This window comes from Triticum aestivum, chromosome 6D, assembly GCF_018294505.1.
Source record: "Triticum aestivum cultivar Chinese Spring chromosome 6D, IWGSC CS RefSeq v2.1, whole genome shotgun sequence".
Taxonomy (NCBI): domain Eukaryota; kingdom Viridiplantae; phylum Streptophyta; class Magnoliopsida; order Poales; family Poaceae; genus Triticum; species Triticum aestivum.
The window spans coordinates 146,461,291-146,472,241 of record NC_057811.1 but is presented as its reverse complement, the minus strand read 5'-3'; the positions used below and the strand labels follow the sequence as shown (position 1 = coordinate 146,472,241).

The 10,951-nt window shown below is 40.7% G+C and overlaps 1 protein-coding gene across 7 annotated transcripts; it reads right to left on the bottom strand.

Annotated features, from left to right (window-relative positions):
* Nucleotides 1-162: 162 nt before the first annotated feature.
* On the bottom strand, nt 163-9,876 carry LOC123144186 (uncharacterized). Of its 7 annotated transcripts, XR_006471328.1 has the most exons (24): nt 9,113-9,876; nt 8,835-8,937; nt 8,647-8,731; nt 8,481-8,561; nt 8,261-8,395; nt 8,030-8,151; nt 7,661-7,825; nt 7,473-7,578; nt 6,489-6,594; nt 6,285-6,398; nt 6,029-6,201; nt 5,827-5,944; nt 4,719-4,943; nt 3,531-3,721; nt 3,278-3,445; nt 3,036-3,141; nt 2,814-2,942; nt 2,576-2,734; nt 2,293-2,496; nt 1,993-2,187; nt 1,844-1,915; nt 630-814; nt 442-527; nt 163-339 (listed from the first exon to the last, which is right to left on the bottom strand). XR_006471328.1 is itself a non-coding variant. In XM_044563235.1 (22 exons), coding segments are annotated over exons 1-22 (3,414 nt in total). In that variant the 5' UTR covers nt 9,698-9,876; the 3' UTR covers nt 163-813. The 7 variants fall into 7 exon arrangements, 4 of the variants coding, with proteins under 4 accessions (XP_044419170.1, XP_044419168.1, XP_044419169.1 ...); XR_006471327.1 differs by having other exon boundaries at nt 442-814; XR_006471326.1 differs by having other exon boundaries at nt 163-527.
* Between the last annotated feature and the right edge of the window lie 1,075 nt (nt 9,877-10,951).

Here is a 10,951-nt window from a genome sequence, read left to right as displayed (position 1 = left end):
GAGAAGTTCAGCTGCCAGATATACTCTCTCTTTTTTCAAGAAATTCCAAATATACTCTTTCTTTGGAAAGCAAATCTTGCTTGCCACTATGAAACAATTACCAGCCCACTATGAACATTAAGAATGGAGCCATCTCTACCTGTATACATATATTCTGCACACTAAAACAAAGCAAAGCCAATCTTTCACCTCGGACATATTTCAGATATTCTCAGCAGAGATCCATCTGAATGTTACACAGTTCTTCTCCCACGCCGTCAATCACCGATTACACATATACTCTTTGGAAAGCAAATCTTGCTTGCCACTAATCAATTACACAACTTCCCTCTTCACTTTCTGAAACAATTACCAACCCACTATGAACAGAAAAGAATGGAGCCATCTCTACCTGTATACATATATTCTGCACACTAAAATAAAGCAAAACCGAACTTTCACCTCGGACATATTTCACATCTTCTCAGCAGAGATCCATCTTAATGTTACATGGTTCTTCTCCCACGCACAACTTCCCTCTTCACTTTCTGAAACAATTACCAACCCACTATGAACAGAAAAGAATGGAGCCATCTCTACCTGTATACATATATTCTGCACACTAAAATAAAGCAAAACCGAACTTTCACCTCGGACATATTTCACATCTTCTCAGCAGAGATCCATCTGAATGTTACATGGTTCTTCTCCCACGCCGCCCTCAACAGAGGATAGAGCGAGCGTCAATCACCGATTGCGGTGGATCCAGGTCCTTATCCTGGAGAGCGTTGCCCAGCAGCTTTTGCATCTCTGATGCGAAGACGTCATCCAGGATCTGCACAGGGTATCTCGTCAGGATTAATAGATTTATAAACTACACCATATTACTAGCTCCGTCATCCTAAGGATCTACTTGCTTATTGTTGTCGAGATGTTGCACTGTGATCTGTAGTTTCATATGGAACTTGGTCGTTCCTTGATAATGCATGGAACCACCCACTGGAAATGTAGTCCAGGGTTCTCTATGAAGTGACACGAACTTTATAAGCACAATAATACTCCCTCCGTCTAGGTGTGTAAGTCATCTTACGAAAATCAAATAATCCCAAAACATTTAGGCACGGTGCATTAACTTTTACCTCGTTTCTTGTTTCTTGACATATCAACCAATAAGAGAGGTGGGTGTGCATGCTTTTAATGACTCGAGACTACCAAACACGACATGCAGTGGTTAGTTCATTGCATGCAATGCTATTAATTAGCAAATAAACATTAAGTTCTCTCGTTTTCCCCTCCTCCTTGGTCACGGTGCACAACCTAAGATGACTTATTCACCTAGACGGAGGGAGTAGTAACTTCTTTTTTTGTGAGGAGCACCATAATTATACCCAACATATTATCTTATATCTCGATGCGTGCTACTGTGTTGTCATCCATTATTATTTTCCAATATCAGTTTTCATTACATAGAGCTGCTTCCCTAATACTCCCTCCGTCCCATAATTATGTGAGTATATTGGATGTATAACGTCTTATATTTATGGGACGGAGGGAATATAAGATAAACACTGCAGGTAGACCAAGTTTATCTCGGTGTACTATTGCCCGTGCTATTATTCCATATTACTATTTTCTAGTAACAGTTTTAATTTCTTAGAGCTGCTTCCCTAATAATATAACATAAATGTTGATGAGTGTGAGCTTACATAAATATAAGAGCTGCGTCCTAATAACAGTTTACTTAGAGCTGCTTCCCTAACATAAGATAAAACACTGTAGGACATCTAACTTACTATTTCCAATAACAGCTTTCATTTCTTAGAGCTGATTTCCAGATGAATATTGATGATGAGTGTGGGCTTACCCCTAATGCGTAATCGGATCCACGGTACCAAATCCTGTTCTCCTTTCTGCTCTCGAGAAACCTCAACACAATCTGCCAAAATGAAGTTAATAAAGTAAGCATAAATTGTCATGGCAGCATTTGGACAAGTTTTTTCTCCTTGTATTTACCTGGCCCAACCTATCCCAGAAACCTCGGCAAATAGCGACAAATATTCTGCAGGAAAAGACCCCGTGGAGGTTGTGTATGGAATCAGAGAGTTGCGCACGGAGAGCCTGCATCCTTTCACGCATTTCACTTTCACCTTCAGTCTCTTTTGTTTCTTCAAGAATTCGTTTTAGCCTTGTAGTCCGATTAGCTTGTGTCTGAAATCAACAATCAAAATTATGACCTCTATATATGTAATATGTCTTATCTAAATCTGATGAAGAACTGTATTATCATTAAGAATGTGTCAGAATAATCCTCACTTCACTAACAATCTTCTCCACTATTGCCTGCAGGTATTTCTTGTACTTCTTTCTCAACATGACTGTGATGGAGTTCATTTGCTCTCCAAAAAGTGTGGTCCCGTTTGCTATGGTTAGATATGATGCCCATGATTTGAGAATATCCTCAACCCGGCAGTGTAACACATCTAGCATTCTTTTAACTGTATTCATGAATGTTCCTAACTGTGATGAAGAACAATCAGCTGGTCATTAGTGAACGACCCACTGAACAAACCACATGGTATGATGCAAGCTTATATACCTGATTTGGCACAACATATGGAGCTACCGATTGTCTTCTTGTCAGTCTTTGAACATGCTTCTCAAGAATTTTTGGTATGCCGTCTCTCAGAGGCATTAGAGTCTCCATGTATTGCTTCTCCAGTGCCTTCATAACTTCTCTTTCGACATCAGCAATAGCCTAAATAAGAGAAAAGGAATATCAGTCGAGTGCATTACATGAAAAATGTGGGAAACTGATTCAAGGTGGTGGCACATACACTCTCCAAACTCATTAGATATTGAGGCCATCTGTTGATAACTACTCCATACTCATTTATGCTTTCTCTTATTTGCTCATATATTTGCTCGACAAATGGTGAAGTTGTAGATGCTGCAGGATAGGATAACTGCAAAAGGGCAAGGTGGTTTATGCAAGGAAGTCCAACTGCCAAGGTCAGACAAGCAACCTGTTTTTATCTACGATATGTGTTTATGGTTACCTTCTCAGCTTTGCAATAATCAAGCAAGTGCAACCGGGTATCTTCAATCCACACCATAATGTAATCATGAAACAACTCCCTTGAAAGTACACCCCCATGAACAGGTCTACAATTGTATAAATGAAACAAAACGAATCAGCTGAAAAGAATCTGCGGTTTGGGCATTTGGAGACACACATATCAATTGGAGAATACAGTAAAAGTATATCAACTGTATGATCTATTAGTTGTTTGTATCTTACCTGACTTGCCAGGAGTCAAGATCCCTCTCAAAATTAGCAGTCGCGATGAGCAGTTCAGCAACATGTTGTAAGGGTCTTGATGGGGGACTTGCAGAGAGAAAACCCTTCAACCGTTTGCATAGTTCCGTACTATAGAGAGATGCTGCTATGTTTGGAAGATCTATCGAACTAAAGGGGAAAAATGTGAGGGGAGTTCTGAGTAGTATCTAAGCAAACAAAAATACTTTTACTAGAGCAAGCATATATTTGCAACCTTGGGAGTATATTCTGATCGTGAATCTTGATGTCTGCTTGAATCTCAAGACTTATGTTAATGCATAATGTCTTCATTTTGAGATAGGCAGCAGAAATAGTCATGTCGTCTGTAAGAAGATTGTCATTATTGCTTGACATGAACTCGTCTGTCTCAATCATATGCCTCCTGCACCTCTTTGCTGCAGCAGCCTGCAAAAAGGGAGATTTATTTGTTCACCTATGGTTATATAAATAATCAACAAAAGGCGTATACTATCATACGTATAGACCCTTTATTTATGCTAGTTTAAGTGCAAGTTGCATCATAGGTGAAACTTTAATCCATCTATGGTACTCCCCCTGTCCACAAATGTAAGATGTTTTGGCAGTTTAATTTAAACTGCCAAAAACGTCTTACATTTGTGGACAGCGGGAGTAAGCTGCACCATATGCGAATCAATGAAGCATGTTTTCCAATTCATTCCTAATCCACTTGTCTCCAAACTTGGACATTCCTAATTCACTTGTCTCCAAACTTGGACTATTAAATATGCAAGTCTCCAAACTGGACTATTAAATATTATGAAATCTTTAGCTAATGTTGGAAATAATCATAATGATAAACTGGACTATTAAATATTATGAGAATCAATGAAGCATGTTTTCCAATTCATTCCTAATCCACTTGTCTCCAAACTTGGACATTCCTAATTCACTTGTCCCCAAACTTGGACTATTAAATATGCAAGTCTCCAAACTGGACTATTAAATATTATGAAATCTTTAGCTAATGTTGGAAATAATCATAATGATAAACTGGACTATTAAATATTATGCGAATCAATGAAGCATGTTTTCCAATTCATTCCTAATCCACTTGTCTCAAACTTGGACATTCCTAATTCACTTGTCTCCAAACTTGGACTATTAAATATGCAAGTCTCCAAACTGGACTATTAAATGTTATGAAATCTTTAGCTAATGTTGGAAATAATCATAATGATAAACTCATTAGCCTGTACTGTGTTTGAACAATCAAGCATAGAATAAGTACTAACTATCACATATATTTGAGCTATAAAATTGGAAATATAAATGCCTTGATCATCCCTTATATAAGTTAGACATGTGCGACTCGTCGCTCTGAGAAAAAAATGGCATCTGAATGAAAAATACTTCGTCAGAGTATGCATTCCGGATGTCTGACCTGCAGATAGCTCCTGAGTATGCTCTGTGCTTCATTAGAGAGTATATCATGCAGTACACTGAATATCTGAACTGCAGGTGCCAAAGCTGGTGCAGCACAATCTGATATCGGGCCAAATAGCTCCGATAAGCCCGTAATAGAATGCTCATCCAGTGATTTATAATTTTCGAACACAATCGCAAGAAGAACATTGATCCTATCTTCACAGTCAAGCAGTATACTTCTCTGCACACACATACAAAATAATCATGGCTCCGTAAAATGTTATCCAATTTCTGCCATAATTCTGTTTTTTTTAGAGAGTTTTTTAGAGAGGAGGTGCTTGCCCAGCCTTAAGAATTGAGTCCCTTAATAATTCTGTTTATACTTGGCATAAGTGATGAAAAGAGAGGATCACTGGGTGGCTGTACCTTTGGCACACATGCCTATTTTAGTACATGCTGTGTTCACTTGGACATTTTGGACTTCTTACATCTATGTGAATTATTGGCCTATGTATTCATGTCATCTGGCAGTATTTGCATGGAACCTTTTTAATGTAAAGACCTCTTGTCTCGTGAAAGCTAACGACCACCTTCCTCTTAAGAAAAAACTGGGGGTGCTAGTAGTCTAGAATTTAGTACACATTGTGTTCGCTAGGACATCTTAAAAGTATTGGCCTATGTATTCTTGTCGTCTGGCAGTATTTGCATGGAGCCTTTTTCATGTACAAAACCAGGGTATGTCTAGTGGAAGCTAATGACCACCTTTCCACTTAAAGAAAAACCAGGGGTGTTAGTACACAAATTAGTACACATTGTGTTCCCTAGGGACATGTTAAACTTCTATGAATTATTGGCCATGTGTTCATGTTGTAACATGACCTTTTTAGGGCCTCTCCCAGTGCTCCAAGGTGCAAATAGGCCAAAATGCATGGTGACATCCTAGTTAATGACGAGAGAGATTGCGCTGGAAACAATCTGTGGTGGAGTCATACAAATGCTCGAATGGTCCACGAAAGAGCTTAAGATACAACACTTTAAGATACTACGCAATGTGGAAATTGTATGTAAACACCCATGATGCAACAAGAGACAACCCACTGGAAGTAGCCTAATGTAAAGATTACCTCTTGTCTTGTTAAAGTTCTGTCGTCCCGTGCTTTTATGACAGGGAGAAGCAGCTCATATGTAAGTTCCAAGCAATCCTTTGTTGGCGTTGCCACATTCATAATGTAACAAAGGTACCTGTAAAATGTCATAGATACCAATATCACGTTTTGCTATATTTACTAGCCATCATTGAACGTACACAACCAAATAATATATCACCTCAATTTTCTATATGCGTCTGATAACCCATAGTAATCAGAAAATTCATCCAACAGCCATTTCCACGAACCACTGATGTGCAACATTTTGCTGTTGAAATTTTGAGCTCTCATTGCTGCTTCCAGAACCATGTCATATATAATTGTATCGACAGCCAGACCACCTTGCAGCATCTATTTTTACAATGCCATCTAAGATTAAGATAGATATTTAATGTTTGCACACTTATAATAAGTAGGAGAATAAAAGAGCAGACCTTTGCAGATCCATAATTGTCCGCAGGCATGGACAAGTTCAGACAAAGTTGAATTTTGCCCACACATTCTTGATCCTCAAGGTATAGAGGCCACCATCTGGTGAATTCCTCCTGCTGTTTCCAAATTTGTACAATTGAGAAATGGATTTTAGTACAGTCATGAATCAACTGAACAATGAAGGTGTGAGCACTGAGAATACATACGTGGGCATCACTGAATGATGAAACTTGAATTTCTGCACGGCCTATGACAACTCTATTGTTATCTTGTACTTCAACAAGAATAACGTCTCCCTGGCCCTCTAGATAACTGAAGCATAAGTATTAACTGTTAGTAGATGGTTCAAGAACATTGTCTGAGCAAATATTCCATTGGTAGAACGAATATGAAGTGTATAACACAATCATAGCTATTTTCTCCGTTCCCAATTATTTGAAGTTTTAGTTTTGTTCTAAGTCAAACTTCTTTATGTTTGACAACTCTATAGAAAAATATGCTAATATTTACAACATCAAATATGCTAAGTATATCTGTTATTTACAACATCAATCATAGCTAAGTCAAACCTCTAGATAATTAACTGAAGCATAAGTATTAACTGTTAGTAGATGGTTCAAGAACATTATCTGAGCAAATATTTTAATTCCATTGGTAGAATGAATATGTAAGTGTATAACACAATCATAGCTATTTTCTCTGTTCCCAATTATTTGAAGTTCTAGTTTTGTTCCCAAGTCAAACTTCTTTATGTTTAACAACTCTATAGAAAAATATGCTAATATTGACAACATCAAATATGCTAAGTATATCTGTTATTATATGGTTCAAGAACATTATCTGAGCAAATCTTTTGATTGCATTGATAGAACGAATATGCAAGTGTATAACATAATCATAGCTATTTTTCCCAATTATTTGTAGTTCTAGTATTGTTCTAAGTTAAACTTCTCTATGTTTGACCAACTCTATAGAAAAATATGTCAATATCTACAACATCAAATATATATAGAACATCAAATATATATAGTATGGAAATATATGTTATGATGAATCCAATGAAACTAATTTGGTGTTGTAGATGTTAATATATTTTCCTATAGACGTGATCAAACTTAAAGAAGTTTGACTTAGGACAAAGCTAGAAGTTCAGATAATTTGGAATAGAGGGAGAGTAGGATAGAACTTACAAGAGTTGAGATTCACCAGTCCCCGGCTTCAAATATTGCAGAGAAATGGAATCTCTTTGTTGACCTTTGAGGGAGCTTTTTAATTCTAGTGTGCATGTAAACATTTCTGCAGGTATGATATTGTGTTACTAAATACAGAAATGAACTCTGTCAGGTATAAGCCATAAAAACATTTGCACCCTCTTAACCTTCTGGCAAAGATGTAGATGATGTGGATGTCAGCATAGTGACCTGGCTCTTCAGAATTTTAGAAATCTGTCTGACATACTCGCTACCAGCTTGCATGTAGAGATTTCTAAAGGATGATGTCGCGCGAAGCTTTGGTCTTTGCGGTACAACACGTATCTTTCTTACTGTTAGCAAACAATAAGAATATGAGAACAAACCATTATTTTTTCTGAAAGCACACACAAAGTAACCTGTACACTTGCATTCTGCAATGCGTTGATTGTTAACTTCTCATTCCAAAAAGAGTTTGCTCAATGATATTATTTCCAGTTTAAGAAAAACTGAAGTTGAAATCTATATAGATGATGTTCTGTGGTTCTGAGTCATACCTTCGATCTCAATCCGTTTAACAAGTTTCCTTGTCTTCATGCTACAACTTTCATCCTTATCATAGGTATGTTTTCCATCATCTTGATTCTTATGCTTTGGATGAAGCAAAAATTTCTGTATTCTATTCATCATAAAGAGTTCATAAGCTGTGAGCCCAAAGGCAAATTAAGGTCAAATGACATAAAGCTAGATTACCCATAACATTAATTCGTGCATGAGTTGTTGCATACCCAAAGGCGCTTCTAAGTACCATGCACTCATCGCGGAGGAATTCTGGAGCCTCCATGCAATTTTTTGCCCATGCATTCAGACAAAGCCGAAAGCATGCATCATATGCAACAAATGATTGCCATGCATTTTGGACACTGTCAAGTAAAAAAGTGGTCAATAAGAACAAAAAACAGATGAAACGTCTACAAATGGGTACCAAGTAAATAAATAATAACGCACTTGGTTGTGAAGCTGGGTATCTGAGCTAATAAATTGTTCTCGATGTACGGCATCTGAACACCATCAGCCTGAGCAGTTGATCTGAATTGCATTTTTTTGGTTAGGCGGGAAAAAAAGCAATCATGTGCCTGAACTACTCCAAAATGTAAATTATGATCTACTGTACCTCGTAGGAAGCTCATGAACATCTTGAGCCAGTATATCCGCCACTGAGGAGATCTCAGTCTTCTCAAAGCCTCCGCTCTCGTCAGCTATTTGCACATCAAGTAATGGTCTAATTATCTTTTCCAGGCAAACGGAAATACAAACAAACTATGTTTGCAAATTGCAATAAGTAGTGATCGTTGCTCTCACCAATTGCATCGAGAATGCCATCCACCTCCCCAACTCGTGCAGCAATTGGGGGAGCACTCGGTGGCCCGAAATCCTGGAATTTCTGCACATCAGCGTAGCGCTCCTGGATAAAAATAATAATTAGAGTTGCTTCCTACTTTTGCCAGCACAATTGTGCACCCATGCAAACTCTAATTAGGAAGCATAAACAAGCATGGACGGAACTGTTAACCAACAGGATTCAGTAATCGCTAATTGTACAGTGGAAAATATCAAGCAAGCTGGAGCAGCATCCTTACATGCGAGGTGCGGTCCACCTGATCCTGACCACGGGAGCTTTTCCCGGCAAACGCGGCCGCGGCCGCGGCTCGCACCTCGACCCGAAGGTTCTCCTTGGACTGGCCCCGGGCAAGCCCGCCGCCCCTCCGGCTGAACTGCGACGTGACCTCGTCCTCGACGCCATTACCGTACAGGTCCCTCGCCCTCCGGAACAGGCTGGAGTCGCTGGAGCACACCCCGTCCTCCTCGGCCGTGTGGTCAGAGAAGTAGCCGTAGCCGCAGTCCTCGGTCAGCCCCCAGGACGCGACGCTCTCCTCCCCCTCCTCCTCCTCCTCGGAGTCCGCGGCGAGGAGCACGGAGTGGCGGCCGAGGAGCCCCGAGTGGCGCGTGGCGGTTCGCACCGGCGGCGGCAGGCTCTTGGGGGAGAAGAGGCCGACGCACGCCCTGTTGTACAGCGCGGGGCTCCTCGGCGCCGCCGCGTCCGCCGAGATCTGGCCCAGAGGCAGCCGCTCCGCCAGCGGGGACCTCGCCGCGGCCGGGGGAGTGTCCGTGCCCTGCTTGATCCAGCTGATGGCCGACTCATCGAGGCCCTCCGTGAACATCATCGCGGCCAAGGAGCGAGGATTTGGGGATCGATGTCGCCGCGGATTGGGGAATTTGCCGACTGGAAAAATTGGCTTGGGTTTGGGGATTTGGGAGGATTGCAGGGAGGGGAGGAGGGGCGTGTGATATGGTAGTAGTAGAGGAAGAATCCTAGGTGGGGACGATGATGGGCGAGATAGTGGGGAAAGTGGGGTGTTGTAACGGCTAGTTCCTCGGGCGCGGCCTTGAATGGATCCGCGATGAGCTGGCACACGGCCTTCCGGGCTACGATCTGAAGAGGGCCCATGCGTCTGTTCAGGTTGGACTTTGGGTGAGCCCTGGCCCGCCTGCCAGCAAGATAATAATAGGATATTCTTTTCTTTTGGGCCTAGAGGGCTTATCTTTTTTTTTTTGTTTCTTGATTTAAAAGCCTCATCTCCATCTCATTTTGAGATTTCAGAGACGCATTAAATCTTTGCACGCAAGAATTAAAAACGAACCCACGAGTGCATGTAATATTCCTACTCATCTAGTGGCCAAGCATGCATGCACTATAATTAATCCAAATTAATGCATCAGTTTAATTTGGGTAGATTTGTAAAGTACATGATACATTCCTCCACTCACCACCTGCGTTAGTTGATGAGATTTCAGATTTCAGCCCTGTAAACCGAAAAGGAGGAAGTAGAGTAACTCATTTTGTGGATGGTCTATTGCCTAAAATTGTGATTTGCTGCATTTAATTGCAAAGCTCCTTAGTAATATAGTTGTAAAAAATAGAAAGTCAATGACTAGCCCACTTTAACCAAACAAAACCTAATTAGCATGTCACCTTCATTCCTGCTCTATTGACCTAAGTGGGAACACCATCTTCTACCCTCACAAGACCGAGTAGTATATATTTTAGAGATACTATTTTTCATGTAACATAAGATCATCCAAAAGCGGTTTGCGAAAAAGTTTGTTTCCTACGTTCTTTCTTTTCACCTACTCCAAGGCTACGACCAAAACACTAGCCGTCTTCCCTTCTCGTCGCTGCCTGTGCGTGCCGCGTGGGCAAAGTCCGTGCGACGCTAACGGTAGCGGGGAGGTCCTGATCGTGGCTGGCCTGCTTGTGGAGGAGTTGGAGGGCTGTCGCGGGATGGCGAAGGAGATGTATGCTCGAGTATTAGTTTTTTGTTAGGCGGTGAACGACGGCGACGTTGATGATCCAGAGCAGCAATATTTAAGGTGGCCCCCTTGGCTAGAGAAGGAGTTGGTGCATCGTCCTGACCGCG

What these genes read in the sequence shown, in the direction of transcription:
- LOC123144186 (XM_044563233.1), bottom strand. Translation starts at nt 9,697, where the DNA reads ATGATGTTCACGGAGGGCCTCGATGAGTCGGCCATCAGCTGGATCAAG. An exon ending in TGGCATTCTCGATGCAATTG is followed by an intron (nt 8,732 to 8,834) that starts GTGAGAGCAACG and finishes ATGTGCAAATAG; the next exon opens with CTGACGAGAGCGGAGGCTTT. An exon ending in GTTCATGAGCTTCCTACGAG is followed by an intron (nt 8,562 to 8,646) that starts GTACAGTAGATC and finishes AATGCAATTCAG; the next exon opens with ATCAACTGCTCAGGCTGATG.